The sequence below is a fragment of the Platalea leucorodia genome (assembly GCF_965183815.1).
Source record: "Platalea leucorodia genome assembly, chromosome: W".
Taxonomy (NCBI): Eukaryota; Metazoa; Chordata; class Aves; order Pelecaniformes; family Threskiornithidae; genus Platalea; species Platalea leucorodia.
Genome location: NC_138859.1, coordinates 36,705,963 through 36,726,406, shown reverse-complemented (window position 1 = coordinate 36,726,406; position 20,444 = coordinate 36,705,963). Strand labels below are relative to the sequence as shown.

The 20,444-nt window shown below is 41.7% G+C and overlaps 1 protein-coding gene across 1 annotated transcript in view; it reads right to left on the bottom strand.

Moving 5' to 3' along the window:
• The window catches only part of LOC309601903 (microtubule-associated protein 1B-like), a gene marked incomplete at both ends in the record, with an annotated part of 56,379 nt that extends 36,730 nt beyond the window's left edge, over positions 1-19,649 (bottom strand). The window contains 2 exons of the mRNA XM_082335162.1: positions 14,319-14,420; positions 19,469-19,649. Coding sequence (XP_082191288.1) covers positions 14,319-14,420; positions 19,469-19,649 — 283 coding nt within the window. The remainder of the gene's footprint in view (positions 1-14,318; positions 14,421-19,468) is intronic.
• Positions 19,650-20,444: the final 795 nt, after the last annotated feature.

Here is a 20,444-nt window from a genome sequence, read left to right as displayed (position 1 = left end):
AAAATATATAGTATTATAAACACATATAAAATAAAGTTATATATAAGGAATATACATAATATGAGTAGCAAACTCAGCCATGTAAATGAATCCAAACTGCACAAAACTTAGAAAGGAAAACGTTTGTTTTCTATACAAATTATATAATTTCTTCTTATTAGTTGACATCAGAAAGTCTTTCACCTTGCCTTTCTCTGTTGAAAAGTTTTTGATTTATGGCTTCTATTTTAGGTCCTTTGTGAATCCTCACAAATGAGCAGACTTTGCATACTGTTCCAACATGCTCCCTCACAGGAAAACTGCTTCCCTTACACAGAACACTAAAATTAATTTGGGAAAAAAAATCAGGGAAAAAAAAGATCAATGATGACCTGATCATGCAAGTTCTCCTCATATGACATTTACTGGACAGTCACTGTAAACCTGGCTACTCAACATGAGTGTTTAGAAGACTGGACCGCTTCACACCCGCCTTTCACTTCAAATTTGGATAACTAGGATAAATTTATGGAATTAAGCTATCGAAAGTTCTTCTCAGCACAAAAGTTGTATATTCCTCTACAGCTGCATATTTCTGTTTGGGCTTGATCATTTTTAGCCAATGTTTTGACCCATTTTTACTTCCCCCCTTATGCTTATGCTGCCGCAAGGAACAGGAAGCAGTCTCTGAACACAACTCCTTCTATCAAACCTATGTATCCAATTAGAATAGCAAGGCATAGGAACATAGTGGAAGCAGGTGAGAATACATGGTCTGTCAGTGTTAATTCTTTTTAATATTCTGCTTCACACCGGAGAGGATTTGTTTCCTAAATGGCTCTAGGGCCTCTGAATGAGCAAACCTGTCTAAAAGAACAGACATTTACTTGAAAGAATCTTTGTAATAAGTATCGACCTATAATATCAGTAGATCATTCTGGAGACACAGCAATCACTCCTTGCCTAATTAAATTGTGCTAATATGAAAATGCAGGCCAAGCCCATAAGGCACAACAGATCTGCTAGTGTGAAAATGCCTGGAAGTCGCAGGCCTCTTGGAAGAGAGGCACTCAAACTCTGTCTGCATGCTAATGAACTCCACCAGATCATAATCCATACAGATGGAATTTAAATTCTCTTCCACAACTTCATCCTTAAAGTCTTCTAATTAATCTTCTGACATGAGATAAGCAGCCATGCAGAGGCAGGGATGGCATAGCAGAGATGCCAAAGGGAAAGACTACTCCTTGCCATTTCTCTTCCCCCAGGATTTGAAGGTTGTGTCAGTCACTAAGCCAAGCTCTGAAGGTGTTGTGGTTTAATCCCAGTCGGCAACTAAGCACCACACAGCTGCTCGCTCACCCTCCCACCCCCCAAGTGGGATGGGGGAGAGAACCAGAAAAAAAAAAAGTAAAACCCATGGGTTGAGATAAAGACAGTTTAATAGGACAGAAAAGGAAGGGAAAATAATAATAATGATAAAAGAATATACAAAACAAGTGATGCACAATGCAATTGCTCACCACACACTGACCAATGCCCAGCACGTCCCCAAGCAGCAATCGCTGCTCCCCGGCCAACTCCCCCCAGTTTATATACAGAGCATGACCTCATATGGTATGGAATAGCCCTTTGGCCAGTCTGGGTCAGCTGTCCTGGCTGTGCTCCCTCCCAGCTTCTTGTGCACCTGGCAGAGCATGGGAAGCTGAAAAGTCCTTGACTAGTGTAAACTCTACTCAGCAACATCTAAAACATCAGTGTGTTATCAACATTATTCTCATCCTAAATCCAAAACACAGCACTATACCAGCTACTAGGGAGAAAATTAACTCTATCCCAGCCGAAACCAGGACAGAGGGGTAATCAAAATGTCATTTATTTCATCTCCCCATGGCATTTTAACTTTTACCCTGTAAGCATTTCTGGATTTAGGACTGGTAAAAAAGGTTTTAGTAATCACAAAGCACACATTTCCACAAACACGCGGCAGTGCTTAAAAGCATTTCAGTCCCACTTGACATGAAGCTTTGTTAGAGACGGCAGACAATATTTCACCAGCTTGGCTTATGTTGTGCACAACTACTCAGCTTCCTACAGGGGTTTAGGTCTAATGAAAGTCAGCTGATTTATAGCCAACTCCAGCACCGCCCAAACTAGCAAGGAAACCATCCGAGAGAATTGCTGGGATTTATTTCAAGTGTGCCTCAGCAGTGCTGCATTTCATTTTATGCGGAACCCTGTTACAAACTACAACCAATTCCCTCAAACTATCTAGATGGTATCTAGAAAATTGCAATTCTTCAACAGCACTCCAGTGTTGCCCTAATATATAATGGGGTATATCAAAAGGTTTTGCCCATGCAGATGTATGCAGGTGTTCAGTTTCATAAAATGGTCCTCACTTTTTTTTTTTTTTTTTTTAATACAACTCAGAAATCTGAAGGAGTTACACAAATTGGTGAATGGCTAATCTCAGCTTTTCACCTTTTGCGTTATTTTCAAATCAAGTTGAGTGATCCCTGTAGTGATTACTTTCTAACATCTGGCTGGTGGCTTATTTGAAGAGAGTTGGTGGCCTCATTTTGAATTCTAATGAAGACCATGCCACATAAATCACTGACATTAGATTCCCTACTGGCACACTTGGCAGAGCAGTCCTTGATGGGAAGCTGAAGCAAGACAAAAAAATTTAAATGTCATTACGTCTCTGCAACTGAATAATCCAGATCAAGGCTTGTCCACAACAACTGAGTTTGACAGTCACAGACAGTCTTTATGTAGTTGAGGGGCAAAGTTAAGAACTAAACTTTAGGTCTTTTGTGTTCTACAGTCACTTAGAAAGCCATGATTGTTTTTCCATCCCTAAGAAAGGCAAAAGGCCACACTGGGATTTAACTTGTATGAACAAGTATTTTTAGGTAGACAATACTGAAATGCTTTGTCAAACTACATGCTACTGTATTCCTATAATCTTAACAGACAGTCATACCACAGACTGAGACAGGGGAAAAAACTGAGATATACTAAACTTGACAAGTGAGTCAGAGTCTACTTGCTTAGGTCTCAGGTCTTTTATTTCATGTTGTGCTCGAAATTCAGCAAGGGAGAAGAGGCACTACTATACGTCTTGGTGTGGTTATACTGCAGCTTCAAAACAGAGGAAGCTCAGGTCTGTTAGAGGCATTCTGACAATACAGAGAATACATGATCCGTAAGGCTAATTTAACAAGTATTTCCTCAGATATATCTACAGCATGCATTAATTTATGCACAAATATAGCCATATGTATAATAGTCTTGCTTTTTTCCCTACTGGCTCTGCAGAGTTAATGTAATGTTAAGCATTTTCATAAATGATCACTATTTGTGGTCTTCAAACTGTGAGAGCTCTTGCCCTGCCTAAGCTATATTCTGCTTCTATGAGAGATCTGATTTCACATTGAGGGATTCGTCCTTCAAAGTCAACAGATCTGAATTGTCTGAAATTTAAACTCCAAGAAAGATCTCAGAGCAAAATAGAAATATATGTATCACATTAAGTACTACGATCTAAAAACAGTAGAGAAGTATTCATACTGGTTTTAGTATGTGCTCGTTTACTGCACAGCAATGAGTATGGGCACTGAGAATGCCATCTACTGGCAAAAAAGCATGAGTGAGCATAATTCCATGGCAGGCTATTTCCAAAAAAGGGAAAGGGTAAGAAAATATGATGTGGCTTGTTAGTTTCTTGGGTTTTAGTGTTTGGTTTTTTTAAATTGCTCATTTCACTTTTTTTTTTTAAATCAAGTAGTTGTAACTCCATGATATGATGCTGAATTTTATGTAGAAACTTTGCTGGGAATGAGTTTTGAACCTCATTAATATTATTACAAATTAATTTTGTACCAGAAAAGGGTAATGTTTGAAAATAGTAACAATTTAAAAGACATCAGAGATAATGAGAAAATATTAATAGAGCTGCAAGACTGAGATTCCTTTTACTTTCCTATGATGCCTCTTATTTCACAGAATCTCAAAAAATAACTCTCAAGACTTCTTTAAATGTTTGGTGAGAATATTCAGTGTCTAAGCCTTTGATGCTAAAATCTGCAAAAGCATCAAACTCAGCAGTGAAACTGTTTGTTATTGTGCTGTCAGCTATAGCAACCCCGATTCCAAGCTTTACACAGCCATTTCGTGATTTGATCACAAATAGTCACCTTGGTGGAGAATATTTGTCCTATTAACTCCACTTACAAAGCAATAACTGTTGTCATAGCACTATGGCAAGAAAGGCAGATCCACTTAAGCTATATCTCTGCTGGTTTGAAAACATTTTATATTTTTTTTGCAATTATTGATGAGATTTTGTATTGTGTCCAGTCCACACCTAGCCAACAACCAGGTTACCTAGACTATCTAATGAAAAACAGTTGGCCTAATATTGAACCAATATTCTCTGAGAGTGTCCCATCTTTGCAAGTAACAGATATGCAGTAATATTTGGTGGGGAGTACATTACTAATATTTGGTGGGAGAATATTACAGGGAGTAATATTTGGTGGGTTTCAGAAAGGACTTTGGTCTAAATCTAATCTGACCACTGCCTAAATTAAAGTAACAATCACTGACAGAGAGACAGCAATATGCTCAAAAGGAAGACCAAAAAAAAGTTGGAAGTGCCAGAAGTAGCCTCCAACGTATTTAATAGCAGAGGGAAGCCAGGAGTAGTATTAGATGACTACAAAACATCATTTGGGAGCAAAGACGTCCCTGACTACAGCTTTTTCTAAACTCATCTCTTTCTTTAAAAAGTAAAAATTCCTTTGTTGTTAGCTGCAGTGTGGTTCCAAGAAAGGGAGCAAGCCTGGAAGTGCCAGTACTGACAAGGTACCATTCACATTTTACCACTAAATCACCTTGACTTACTGTGACATATAGGAAGACTGCAGGAGGAACAGCAACAGGGAAAGGAAGAAAAGGAAGTGTCATCTAGGATGGACACAAGCTTCTCTGTAAGTCTTGAAAACATCTGCTAATATCAAAACTCTGCATTTCACTCATTTTAGGGAAGCAGAAGGGAATAGGATACAACTTCTAAAATAAACTGAAGAAACAAAAAAATAAATCAGGAAAAAGGGAAAAATAGTTTCAGATGTCAGTGTCACAGAATAAAGTCTTTGATCTATACTTTGTCCATGCAAAAACTGCCCTTGCAGAGACACCAAAGCTGTCTCTGAAACATGGCAGTAGAGCCCTGCCAACACAGTGCTGTGGCAAAGCTAAATACTGATGTGATGAGGAAGATAATCCCTCCTGATGGTCTTCTGAGAGACCACCTTAACTGATGTGATCATTCTGCTCCCAAGGACTGAAGTCTGGGGCTGCACTGTCCTGGGTAGAGATACCAGCTCATCTGGTGCTGGTAGGGTAGCTCTACATAGGGCTGCCTTGCACCACTACTCTTTCACTTCTGATAGTGGAAAAAAAAAGCTTTTAGAGTGGCCCCTTCTTTTAAAGTCATCCCTGCTTTTTTGTGACTACAAGTCAAGACAAGAAGGGACAAAGTGTTACCATGCCAGGACTGAACATTGTCCTGGGCTGAACACACCACACTAACTACCATGTCCCTGGAAAGCAGCAGGCACTGTGTTAAAAACTCATTTGACTCTCAGAGTACTTAGGAAGGCCTGAAAAGCACAGGAGGACACAAGTAATTTCATAGATGCCCAGCTGTGTCCAACATCAGCAGGGAAAAAGAATCAAGTTCGGAATGGACTGAAAGTTAGAAGAACATCAACTCTGCAAATCTATAACATGCTGTGCAAAACTAAAAAAAGTAGACACTCGTAAAACAAAGTAAATCTCTAAGTTTCTTCCAGATTCTCTGCAAGAAACTGATTCCTTGGTCTGGAATTTGCTTTTAGTTTAAACTAATTTAATTACAGAGGGAGCACACAGGCCATGAAACAATCCAGAGGTCAAAACTACACCTTTTTAGGTAAGTACGGTTCTAAAGCATGATCGTATTATACTGTTCAATGGACTGAAGAGTAAGTCTATACTGTTTAAGGAAATCGGAATGCTTTGCATCTCCTCTTTCCTGCGATTACTGTCAATAAATGGTTGTGGAGTACCCACACCCATTAGCATAGCCCAGTAAATGGGTTTCCCCCACTGTAGCAAGGCAACAGCTCTTCTTAACAGATTAATACAATCAGATCCTCCTGTTCAACATGAAATGAGAATGTCAGCAAGGTCTCCTTCTACATGATAAACCCCTACAAATTGTAATTCCTGTTGTAATTACAGGCTTTAATAGGTATAGAGGGTTGTTAGGTGCAGAGCAACTATTCCCACTAGGGACTCTTCAGGAATACAATTGGTGCAGCCAAACTATTTATGCACTTGAGACAGTGCTGTCTCTGCTGATCAAAGGATCCTATCCTTACTTCTAAAGAGTCACTTAAATAATACAACATCTCCATTTGGATTTCTTTCTGGTGACTTCCATGTCTTCCATGTGTTCTGTTGAAAAGTGGTTTGATTTTCATTTGATCCAGCAGTTCACATTTTAGGGCACAATAAAAAGCAAACAAAAGACCATTTCAAACTTCTCTATATATATAGTGGATTAGAAATATAAGAAGAATGGCATTCTGTAATGCAATTATTGAAAAAGTGGACAGAAAGATTAAAACTTACAAAGTTGTTAGGAAATGTTAAATGTACAAAAACCTAATTAGTATTGAAAAATATTTAAATCTTCCAAGTCTAATGAACTTTTAGAATCTGAGCTCTTGACCCATGAGTTTTCTTGCTTTTGCTCTTTCTAGTCTCTCGGGGGGGGGATGTGAGCAGCTGTGCGGGTGCTTGGCTGCTGGCCAGGGTCAATCCACCACAAAGAGCTTACAAGACTTAGAAAAGCTTATTTGTGACTCAAGACATGGGAGCTGAAGCTGGGATCGGTCTTTTCACCAGAAGAGCTACAGAACTGCCATAAAATTGGGACAGCTTCCAAAGGCTGCCTAGCTCAGCAAGGGGGAGTTGACTTCCAGGTGAAAGTCTCCATAGCTCATTAGAGTCACTCAGAGATTACACAGCCTAAGATTATACCACTAAGAACTTGGTTTACCTCCTTGGAAAGGTTTTTTTTGGGGGGTATTTTTTTGGTGGTTTGTTTGTTTGTTTTTTAAATAAAACCCTAAGCTTCCCACAGTTCTGACAGGCAGAATCTCCCACATACAGCTATACAGGAGACAGGGACATAGGGACACAGGAGAATGACTCATCTCACCATTATAGACAAGCTCTCAAGTACCAAAGTACATAAAGTTGCAACATCAAAATAATACTGAAATTCACACAAATTCATTTCTGAATACAAGGCTTAGTTATCATTTTTATATAATTTTAACTTAATTTTGTCTTGTATTGGCAACTGATTTTGAATCATAAACAGACTAATTCCAACCAGTAGAACAGCCAGGAACCAGAAAAATCATGTCCTTACATTTATGAGTCTATGCTGCACACACAGACCCCACACAGACAGCATGCAAACCCAGTTCATCAGGAGCACTGGCTTTTCTTCTCAACTCTAGGAACAGATTGCAACCAGCGACTACAAGCCAAAAGTACCCATCATGTCTTTTTGGTGGGACCATCTGGGGGTTTGATGCAAAAGCATGGGTCTCTTACAGAACTATCCAGCTTTCTATTTGTCACTATTACTGACTAAACTGCATATCTTCCCTACCTACTCATACGGACTATGAGGTACTATGGGATACTCCCAGCAGTCAACAGACAGGAGCACCTGGATCTGCAGCCAGCACTAATGCATCTCTTGCAATGCTTTCTGCATTTGACTCCACAAGGTAGATGATGGCTGGAGCTCCCCATGCTGTTGTGAGGCTGATGGCAGCAGTTACGGTGACACATCTCATGCTATGTTTGGCAACAGGGACGAACATATGCTCCCCATTATACTCAGTCTAGAGACAAGGAGCATCTAAACTCTTCTTCCCAACAAAGGCTGGGTCTGGTCCTATTACTGAATACAATGGAAGGCAAAACACTGTGAATAAAACACCATTTTTATCTGACAAGAAATAGAAGTTAAAATTTTCCCTTTCTCCCTCTTTATGTGAAAATTTGGTCTTTGTTCTACCTTAAAAATACTAGATAATATTTCCTCTAATTTTTAAGGCTTGATACAAAGCCCAATCCAGTTATTTCAGTAGCCTTTGGATCAAGTCTTTTCTCATTATAAAGTCCAATTACAAACATTTAATATTTCTCTCAAGTCATTGATAAACAGTACCAGAAAGTAACAGAAAATCCAGGAAATTAAAAAAGATAAATCTTAGAAAGAAAAACAGGCATCTGAGAAAAATGTTGCCCATGACAACCAGAAACTAGACAAAAAAAAAGGCAATTATGTTCTAGTTAAACATTTATTATAAATTCATGATGGAAGAGATGAGAGGTAGGTCACCTGTAAATGATACTGGGCAAGGGACAAAAATAAAATATTGTTTACATCTTCAGTTTCAGACATTCAACATCATAGACAAAATGTTAACAAAGAAAGATTGAGGAGTCTTGTAAGGGGCAAATTAAGAACTATAATTCTGCAAGTATTTGTTAAATAACCCTTAACAAAATAAGAATATACAATTAGGTATGCTGAATTATCATTCTAATAAAAAGGAATGGGGATTCAAATTTCATAATGGAGTTAAAATTCTATCGTTATTCACCACTAACTTAATCCCATGCCTCTGATAACTGCCTCGCACAGGTCAAAAACCTGTTCCCATAAAATATGGGCTATTCTAAGACAAGTGAACTCATTGTACGTACTTGTGATATGAGGCATTTAAAAATAACCTCTGAGTCATTTTGCTGATTCATGCTAACAGCTTAGCATCAGCAGGTACTGGTGTTTTGGCAGTAATGTAAATTCAAGCTAATTTTCTTTGAGATCATTCCTGAAAAAAAAGCAGAAATGGAAGTCAGTGCCAGAATGATTGTCACAGAAGCGCAACAATTTATTAGCTGATAATAAGCTCCTCATAAGACTTGTGCTCTAGACCCTTCACCAACTTCGTTGTCCTTCTTTGGACATGCTCCAGCACCTCAATGTCTTTCTTGTAGTGAGGGGCCCAAAACCGAACATAGTATTCAAGGTGTGGCCTCACCAGTGCCGAGTACAGGGGGATGATCGCTTCCCTAGTCCTGCTGGCCACACTGTTCCTGATACAAGCTAGGATGCCATTGGCCCTCTTGGCCACCTGAGCACACTGCTGGCTCATGTTCAGCCAGCTGTCGACCAACACCCCCAGGTCCTTTTCTGCTGGGCAGCTCTCCAGCCACTCTTCCCCCAGCCTGTAGCATTGCATGGGGTTGTTGTGACCCAAGTGCAGGACCCAGCACTTTTAGCCTTGTTGAACCTCATACAATTGGCCTTGGCCTAATGGATTTAACTCCATTCACCACAACTCTTTGGGCCTGGCCATCCAGCCAGTTTTTTACCCAGCAAAGAGTACGCTCGTCCAAGCCATGAACAGCCAGTTTCTCCAGGGGAATGCTGTGGGAAACAGTGTCAAAGGCCTTACTAAAGTCCAGGTAGACAACATCCACAGCTTTTCCCTCTTCCACTAAGCGGGTCACCTTGTCATAGAAGGAGATCAGGTTAGTCAAGCAGGACCTGCCTTTCCTAAACCCATGCTGAGTGGACCTCATCCCCTGGGTGTCCTGTACATGCTGCGTGATGGTGCTCAAGATGATCTGCTCCATAACCTTCCCTGGCACCAAGGTCAGGCTGACAGGCCTGTAGTTCCCTGGATCCTCCTTCCGGCCCTTCTTGTAGATGGGCGTCACATTTGCTAACCTCCAGTCAACTGGGACCTCCCCGGTTAGCCAGGACCACTGATAAATGACTCCACTGAATAGCTATTCCAGCTATCATAGTCTCTAATAGCTGTAGAATCATATTTATAGGTTCCCGTAAATGTGCATACCAGACTACTTGAGTTTTTAAGCTGAATTAATTCCTAGGCGCTTAGTGATGGTGCTCAGATACCGGTTGAGAAATCTGGCCTTGACTTCTTAGTTCTTTTTTTTGTGTATTTCATTTTAAGTAAGTGATACGTTTTGCTCAAGTACCTATATCCTCTTACTTGACAAATTTTGATTAACTACAGTTTTCAGTAATATAGCACTAAAACCATGCCCTTTGGGATTTTATCAGCGACTCCATGAGCTGATATTGCAAGCTACTAGGCATGATATTAACTGGGCGTAGATCTGCTTTGACAAAAGCAATAGGACTATTCAGCATTTTGGCAAACTATGGAGTTATGGGTATTGATGACCAAAATTCCCAGATACTAACAATCCTTAATTGTAACTTTTGAAATGGTAACTTCCAGAATGAAAGCTGTTAAGGCTTTTTGGGGTAACGACAGTTTCAAAGAACAGCGGCCTTCTCTAGGATGCCTGAAGGAGGCAAGCCCACTGCCGCTGCTGAGGTAAGCAGCTGCTGAGGGGACACCAAACATGTCTTGCACTTTGCCAAGGTCCTCCCTGGCCATATGCAGGCTGGTGAAAATAAAGTCTTGGGCACAGGTAAAGAAGGACTCACTTAAGCCAGTCCGCTGACTTATGGGCAACAGGAGACCTTCTGGTACTGCTCAGATAGGAAACGTGCCTTCCACAGATCCATGTTCTTCATAACAACAGGACAAAATACAAAGTAGCCACAGTGCATTGCTTGAACAGTACTTCTTAGAAGATTTGGGGTGACTAGCTATTGCACAGCTATTGAAATAAAACAGATTTTAATCTAGACAAGGACTTGAATACACACCAATGAAACAGTGAAGTGTCCCCAGGTGGAAGCTGAGGGACAAAACAGCAGGTGTGGAAGTCTTGCAGAAGGGCCCTCAATGGCTTCATCCACACACAAAATCCTTTTACTCGGTCTTTTGTGAAGCAGTATATTCAGCTTTATGCGGCTGAAACTTTTTTTAATTAAGAATGGTAGCAACAGCTGCAATTTCAACAGAGCTTTTTCCAAGACTCTCCACTTGCTCTGCCTCACTACCAGATACACAGTTCCTTTTCCAGCACATGTTACAACTCATTGTTTGAATTTTTTGTCCTTGTGAAGTTAACATAAGATGGAAGTTATCATCAGTACATGACAGAGAAAACAGAGGCAAGCACTGGAGTACCCATTTTAAGTCATGTTGCCTGTTGTCTTGGCAACCAGTTAATAAGCTCTGTTACTCATTTTTTACCAGCACCTGACAACAACATCTTTGCAAGATTTGGTATTATTAAGGAGTCTGCTAACTCAGCTGCTTTACAAGGTATCAGAAAAGATCTGCTGGCATTTCCATTCTGAATCCTATTTTTCAGGGAATCATAAATCATCCATAAATTACCCAGCAGCCGAATATACTATGCACAAATACCACTGTGACAATCCATTCCCTTGATAAGAGCACAAAAAGAGTGTTGGGATCCGGTCATGCTCCCTGCAATATCAATATGTACACTGCTATTCACTACACATGGAGAAGGATTAGACCTCAGATTCCTCAACTGAAAACACACAAATGCTTTGACAGACATTCTCTTGCATGTCTCTCCTTCGACAGTGCAGGCATATGGCATGGGGACAGGGTTGGCCCTGTTTCCTCCAAGCTTCCTTTTGGAGAAAGAGTCCTACCCTTTACATTGCTGCTGTGTGTATCCTCAAGCTGCTTTGAGAAGCATACAAGCATGTACTGAATTGGCACTGCAATTACCATAATTAAACATTATAATCAAAATGGCTTCAGCCAGTAGTCAGACCTCACTATACTAAGAGCTGTGCAGACACACTAAATGACTCTACCCTTCCTCAAGAGTAAACTGCCCCTATGTTTGAGTCGCACAAAGAATTCAGTCTCAAAAGACTGAAAAAAAGGCTGTTTAATTAAATCCCACAGACTATCCCATCATCTTGGATGAATACTTTCCTTGGACAAGAGGTCACCTAGTTACCCAAATTCCAGAGAATTTCTGAGTTTGGGACCATAACAGAATACGTACTTACAATCATCTCTTTAGTATAAATGTTGCCAGTTTCCCTGGTTAAACACTCAAAATTCAACATTTGTTGAACAGAAATCAAACATTATGAAATTTTATTAACAAATGGCAAGAAAAAACCCTCCTTCTTATCAAACAGTAGAGAAGACACAAAGGAGCCTCATGCAGATTCAACATCAGAGAACCACAGAGAGACTAGAGAGACTAAAATATTGTCCTCTGATGTGTGCAGTGGGATTCTGAAGGTGTCAATGGGCTTCTCCACAAAATCTGAGAAATTAAATTGGTCAAGAGGGCTAGCTTTATTCCTGGATGTTCCCTCTTTCCCGGTTTCAGGCTCCCTTAATGCTTTCAACATAGATTTCGGCAGCTTATTGTTTAAAGATTGAACAATGCTGAAAAACACGTTCATTACTGCTTGTCATAGAGATGTTGATGAATTCCAGTCACATGCAATTAAGCTGCAATTCAACACAATGACAGACTAAATAGGCAAGTCTAGACAAACAAAAAAAACCCAACCAAAAATACAATTCCTAGAGAAAAATTCCTAGAGGATCCTATAATCTTTCTGTTAAAAAAAAGAAGTGCACAATCTTATTTCATTTATCATATGAAAGCAGAGCATTTGCTTTATTTTAATTCATGCAATGCTATCAAGAGGTATCATCTAAACAAGACAGCAAAAAAACCCCTAGACACACTGGAATATTTTGGCTAAACAAGAAGCACAAGATCTTTTTTTTTCCTGAAGTTTTAAAATAAAACACATACATGTTAAAAATGAGGTGCATTGCATATTGCATTCCTTAAAGATAAATTCTGCTAATTTCACTTATTAGAATACCCTCTCTGTAAAACAAGGCAACTGATGCCACTGAGAAGTTGAATTGGCTTCATGACATTTAAATTGAAATGAAAGATGTATTCTAGGCCTGAGTTTACTTCTATGTAATTCAGGAACTACATGCCTTGACCCTAAATCTTCACACTGAGTATTATTGTGTTGGTTCTGTTGTTTTACAAACCAGGGAAAGAATCATAAAGGTATATTTTTTTCTTAAATCTGGCAATGTTTTACTCTCTATAGATATAGGGAGATATGGCAAAATCTGCTATAATCTATGCTGCAAGAGGAAGAATTAGTTACACAAAACATTTTGGTACAATAGTCAAGACCATCAGGTCAATGCTGTCATGCTAGCAAGACGTCAGGATCTCTTTGTCAATAGCGTATAGCAACTGACCCTAGGAATGTGATGCAGAAGTATGATACAACATTTCATAGCCCTTTTCAGCATACTTCAGAGATGTTCCTGAAGCCAGAATTTATAACATTCATCAATACTAGGTTGTACTAGTCAATGTGCACATGGCCACAATAATTTCACCAATGAAAGCAACCTAATACTCCTTGGAGAAGGCTATATATTTTTATATGAAAACCAAGATTAATTTCACACATACTCAGCATTTGTGTTAAAGTAACAAGATGTTAGAAAACTTACTAAACACTTGATTCCCATGCACTCAGAATAAAACCAAATTTTTCACTTCACAAAATTGTTGGGTTTTTTATTTATTTTATGAATCCTCTAAAGGAAGGACAGGCTTGAAGAAAAGGCAGCAGGAGAGATTTAGTCTCATGAGCCCTGTAAAGTTCTAATTTCTTCATACAAGCCAAAGAAAGTTCCTGTGAGTCAAGGTAGACCCTCTACCCCTCAGCTTTTCCATACCAAGAAAGAGAAAAGTCCAAGCCCTTTGGGGACAAACATGGGGCTTGAGCCACACTCATACAACAGCCATGACACCATTTCTGGCTTTATCAAACTGTAGAGCTAACCTTTCAGGTTATTTTCTGTATGTGCTCTACCTACCACAGTGAGGAACAGCTTCAGTCTCCAGGACTACTAGATTTGTGCTACATGAACAAACTGTTCAGTCAAAAAGTGAGTTTCACTTAACTTTAATGGGGTCCTAAAACTAACGTCTACTGCCAAAGTAATCATGGTGAGATACATGAAGCTAACCTAAAAGGCTGATTATTTTAAAGTTTCAGACATTTCCTGTTGTCAGAAAGTTAAAACAAATTATAATTTTCAAGCCATATTTTAAAAGAAAGAAAAAAGTATTCATTGTAAAGAATCACAAATGAAAGTGGGCCATCCAATACCTGAGTGCATTTATTAATTCTGCTCTTAAAAAAAACATACAAAATAAAACTTTGTCAAACACTTCAAAAAACTCACCTCGAATTTCAGGAGAGAATCGAGCTGAATGGCGAGACACAAAAAGCTTCAGTTCTTGATCCAAGTTGCATTCAATCAAGTTTGTGTCCCATGATTGGATTCCTAAAATTCAAAATGCAAAACACATCTAGCTTGATATATGAGCACTGGAAGTTTTAATTGATTATCTCTCCATTTACATTCATGTTATTTGCATATTTCTAAATTCCAACACCAGTCTTTCTTCCTTTCAAGACACACAGCTGTCCTTTGCAAAGTGCTGAGTGCTCAGAAGAAGCACTCTGGACAGGGATCAGTCACAAGCAAAAGGAAATCTGCCTTTCCAAAAGGTAACAATACTTTAAGGCCCCTGCTTTAAGACTGCTGGTTCCCCTATCCTAGTAGCCACATTACGAGAAGTTACTGATGTCCCGGAATTGACTTTAAAATAGCAATACACTGATTTATAAAACTGAAAAGAGTGAATCATTCAGGGGATACCTTAGCCCTATTGCAAGACCATTATATTTGTCCCTTCAAGGAAAAAAAGAAGACAGCATCACCCAGCATGTTGCAAATTAATATTTAAATACAAAGTATCAAATTGCTGACTTCTTCATTCAAAAGCTTTGAAGCATCCCATATTTTAAATTAAAATTTGTGATCTTTTATTTATGAAATATCAAAATTCTAGTTTTGAGATTTTAAAATGCCACGCTTGATCTTTTTTCATTTAAAAAATAAACATCACATCTCTATTCCCTACTGTTTTTCCCCCCAGCTACTTAGAAAGTGAGACACTTGACACATATATGATCATAAAATGTATTATTCCAAAATATATTTTTAAGGATTGAAATTTGACCAGGAAAAAAAAATCACTGCAGCCAAAAGACAAATTTATAGTTTCCTACCATAAGATTTTGATGACTAAATTTAAAAAAAAAAAAAAAAAACAACACAAAACCACAACAAATTAACAGGAGAATATGTTTTAATATTTTTCTATAAGCTTTCTTGTTTTGTTTTGAAAATAATGAGCAGGCAGTTGCACTACTGGTAAGTCCAGGCACTGCTGCGATTTTGAACACCAACATTATAGTGAGTTTTAGTTTTTTTCCTAAAGGAATATCATTAGACTTAGACAAATTAGCTGGCAAATGCAGAAGGGACTGCAGGTGAGGAAGTGTTAGTAGCCCCTCCCCACATGCCTGACCATGTCTTTGCATGAAATTGTTGAGTTAAATCACTTTGGGGTTTGGTACCTTTGGGGTGGAGGAGATGCCTGAAGAGGTGTGTGGCCAACCCCTTACTGTGAGACTAGCACTAACACTTCTGCTGGTAACTCTGTCAGGATTGCAGGCTGCAAACTTTATCAGTGCTGCCTCTCATGCTTTATTCTCTTTCAAGGCAGCAGAAATGTCAAGCCTCGCACTGGCAGAAGCCATATTGTAGGGCTGAAGGATGAGGAGGAGAAAGAGGGGGAAGAGCAGAGAAACCAGATCTGTGCTGCCAGTCTCCCATTGCAGCTCTGGGTAGGTTCTCCATGCAAATATGAACATCTGCATCTCAAGAGCCTGAAGCCTCTTCAGGGAGAATTCATCCAGGGCTTTTCCTTGTCAGCATCCCAGTCAAGGTAGGAGCATGCTTCTTACTTTCTTACTGGGATATGCTACCAGCTATTAAGTAGCTGCCATTTGAAACTAAATAAATTTGGAAATACAGTATCGCCTGTGTGTTTCATAACCACTCAAGAGAAAAATAACTGAACTATAACCAGCCACCTCCACTTCCTGAGTTATGCATCATTGTTCAGAGGCATAAGCAGTGAGTCTCTTCTGTAAGTCTCCTTATTTTCATTTCTCAAAAATCTCTTGGCCATATGGTGCATGTTTGGAGCATAGTTTTGGCAGACAAATACAGCTCAGCAGGCTTTAACATTTTCCAGGTGTTAGAATATTTGAGAGCAAGAAAGTAAAGATGATATAATACTATGCATGTACAGTGCATATGAAAACTATGACTAGTAAACTGACATTGATCACAAAGCTGAAGTACGTTGAATGAATGAGTGCTGAACTTCAAGAAACTAAAAGATAAACAGCTCGCTGGCCTCTGACAGCAAGCTTGTGTGGGGAGACTACAAAGCTTTCCAAAGGTTAATTAAGCAATATGGACTATGATTCAGCAATGCTGCTAATGATAGGATATGTCCACCATCCACCCCTAGCTGCTTTTGTCATGAATCCAAATTTGCAGTAGGGATAAGATTCTGATTAGGCATAGTCAGACTGCTGAGCCAAGCAATGTCCAAAATACAGAACTCGATGTGAAATAAATAAGCAAAAAAAAAAAAAAAAAAAAAGCCTAGACATACCATGCACACATTAGTCCTAGAAGCTGAAATTGGGATTTGGATAGAATATCCCAAATCTGCAGCTGCATGATTCAGCATTCTGGATGCAAAAATTATGCATATACATTATAATGTAGTATAATGTATTATATACATTATATAACCAAATCAGGTTTGGGTAGAACAGAGGTAATTCTGGAACTAAAATCCAAGGTCAATCCAATGATGTATATCATTAACAGCATGGAAGTAACTACTGGAAGTATGACTGAACTGGAGCTATTTCTTTCTTTCTGCAGACTTAGGAGTGCAATGCCACTAGACACAGGACTTATCAGACAGCAGACAGGGCACACCCAGTGGCATCTACCAAATCAGTGGAAAAATCTTGAAGCTTTCTCTTCACTTCCTCCTTCTTTTTTGGTGGATGGTGGGTTGGAGGATTGCCCCCTTAGCAAAGTGACATCCTAAATGTAATTATTGAAAATGCAGCTTTCCACACCATTCCCTCTTCATGATATATTAAGAAATGACTCTGCATTCCACCAGGTTGCGTAGCATCACACCACTGATGTGTTATCAGCAGATGTTTTCTTTGACACGTTGTGCTGCAGTTCAGCACATGAATCCACACTTTTCAGTGATGGTACTTAGGAGATGTACCAGAGAAGACAGTGAGGCAGTTATCAAGAACCCTAAACACATTTAAGGCTCTGTTGAGAATACAGGTTGAAAGAAGCGATTTTTTCCAGACTACAGCATACTTTCCAATGAGAAAGAGATTAGTCAAGCCCATATTTGCCTCATACAGATAGAGCTTCAGACTCCCAGCATACTCATCCAGAACAATGCACCTCAAAATTTGATCAAGGTTTTTTCCTAGCAGGCAAAATCCCAATCAGATCGTCTGACACCAGGAGCAGTGAGGTGACTTCTAATCCAAAATGATGAATAAAAAGGCCAAAGCATTCCCTCTGAACATCTAAAACTGTGAGTGTTATGCTTAGTGGCAAGAGGTAGCAGCAACAGAGCTATGCAGCAGCAACTGTATAATAGAAGCTTCAAGAGACTGAAGAACATTTCTTCAGAGGAAGGATGACATCAAATGTCTTGAGGGCATAAGTTTTATCCATTTGCTCTATAAATTTTAATAATTTAATTAAATGCAGACAATTTACTTCTGACACAACCAAAAATTAGATAGCATTAGGAAAGTGCAATGCTGAAGAGGCTTTGAATGACAAAGCATCTGCCTCAGTAGTTCTCCCTAGGAGACAATGGTAGCAATAAAGATGAACAGGTCACGGTGAAGCTGGTTAGCTGTGATGAGGCAGCCCTTTACCACAAACAGTCATGAAAAAAGAATCAAGAGAAATAGCCAACTAAAGCAACAATAATTGAGAAAACAACAACAGAGACAAATGAAGTCCTAGCTGGACTGCTGAACCACACCTACATGGCAAGGCTGCTACCAATTCCCCTTTCCAAGGTCTCTTTCTCCCTTCTAACAATGGCAGGTTTCTGATATTTCCATTTTCACCAGCCCAGAACAAAAATATGTTACAAAATCATGTATCAATTGAGTTTAACAAACTATAGGGTCCAGCAATAATTTTCTTTGTGCTTCATACCACTATTATGGCAATGGGGCTTTTTTCCCCTCTCCATGTATACTGCAATCTATTGTATCAGAAACCACATCAAGAACTTATAAAACTGTCATTTCACTTGCGATACATTCCTGTCTTAAGAAAAAGGACAAATAAACAATGAGTCATAGCATCCCATAGCAGGACAATGAGGCTGAGCATTCAGGTATTAGCCTTATTACCCATATCTTTTTCTTTATTGAAATATATATGTACATATAATGCTTAGGTACTGAAAAATTCTCCAGCCAAGAGAAAAGTCTCGTTGCCGAAAGTTAGACACAATAGGCACAGCTGCATTCCTGCTCAGGGAGTCTTTGCGACTGAGAAGGAAAACGCCCCGGATCCCGCTGATTTGGTTTCGCGGTGGAGGACAGGGGTTTGCTGGGGAACCGAGGGAAACGCCAAACAGCCTCCCCGCAGCCCAGCCGCCCCAGCCCCAGACGCGGGTTTTTTTCGGCGGCGCGGACGCCCTTTGTCCGCTCCGAGCTGCCATAGGGACCGCAGTGCGGACTGCGCCACGCCCACCCGCCGCTGTCTCCGGGCAGATGGGATCGGCGGCGCTGGGGGCGCTCGGCTCCTGCCGCAGTCCCAGCTCCTCCACCCCAACAGTGGTGAGGAGGGGGCTTGCTCCCTTCGCCCGCTGCTAGCTGCATCCTGGGGATGGACAGCGGGGCGCGGTACGCGCCGAGCTGACTGCGGATCTTTGTGCGGGCGGCAGCAGGGAGCCGCCGCCGCCGGACTCCGCACGGGGCTTCGGCGCTCGCACCCGACGGGGGGCCTCCGAGTCCGGTGGGGCGGAAGGGGCGTGCGCGCAGACGGGACGACGAGCCCCTCGTGAAATAAAAAGAAGAAACCGGAGACCACGACATTCGCAGCTCATGTGTCTGTGCCGTGTGTGTGTGTCGTCCCGACCATGAGCAAGGGGCGGCCGGGCCCCCCGCCCCGCCAGCCGAGCCCCCCGCCCCGCCGGCCGAGCCCGGGCAGCTCCTCCGCTCTCCCCGCGCGGAAGGGGAAAAAATGGGGAGCGGCTGCCTGCCCTCCGCGACGGCCCGCCGGGCCGGGGGACCCCGCCGCGGCCGCTTCCGAGGGGAAGGCGTCGGCGGGGTGGGTGCTCCGGAGGGCTGCGCCGCTGCCTGCGGCGGCCCCGCTCCCCGCCGCCTCACCTCGCTTGATGTTGGCGATAGCCCGCCGCAGGTGCTCCTCGGTCACCAGCTCGCCGATGACCACCAGTAGGTAAAATTTGCTGTCCAGGAAGCGGTGCGAGAGGCTGGGCGAGAGGGAGGTTGGGTTGGGGATGCTACAGGAGGGCTCCGAGTCCACTTCCACCACCACCACGGTGGCCATCGCGGGCGCCCCGCTCCGCCCCGCGGCTCCGGAGCGCTGGGGGGAGAAGGGCCGCTCGGCGGCGGCTCCGCAGGAGGCAGGGAATGAGGGCGGGCGGGGAGGCGGCGGCGCTTTTATACGGAGACGGTACAGGGCAGGGACCTGGTGGGGAGGAGGAGGAGGAGGAGGAGGAGAAGAAGAAGAAGAAGGGGGGGGAGCCGGCGCATCTCCGCACCGCCACTTTTCCAGCATCCACAGCTGATGTCATCTGCGGCAAATCCTCCCCGCGGCGGCCCCCGGAAGCAAGAAGGACGCGGGGTGCGAACAATGCGCCGAGGGGCTGCCGCGAGGGCGGCCTCGAGGTGCGCCCCGGCCTGCCGCGTGACCCCTCTGCCCGTGCTGCCCCGGCCGGCGCAGGTCCCGCGTCCCTTGTGCCCTCCTGCTGTCTTACCCTGTTGGTTTGGTCATCCCATGTCCCTTGTTCCCTCAGGGCCTCACTCTGCTGGCTTGGCCATCTCCCACTTCCCGAGGCCCTCCCAGGGTCTCAGCCTTGAAGCATGGTGGCCGTGCCATGAGGAGCTGCAGGTGATGCCCTGGCAGACCTGGTGAGCTCATCTGGGAAAGCCAGCATCAGGGCTTCAGCTGCACCCCTGATGCTGGATGAAAAAAGCAGCTCCACTTTCCAAGGCCAAGAGTCCAGTCTCCTGCATCTCACTGTAGCACTGCAGCAAAATTTGAGCCATATTTCCCCCCCTCCCAACTGGCAATCTAAATATTCTTGTTACCTTTTTTTTTGTTTGAAAGCAGTTCACTTAA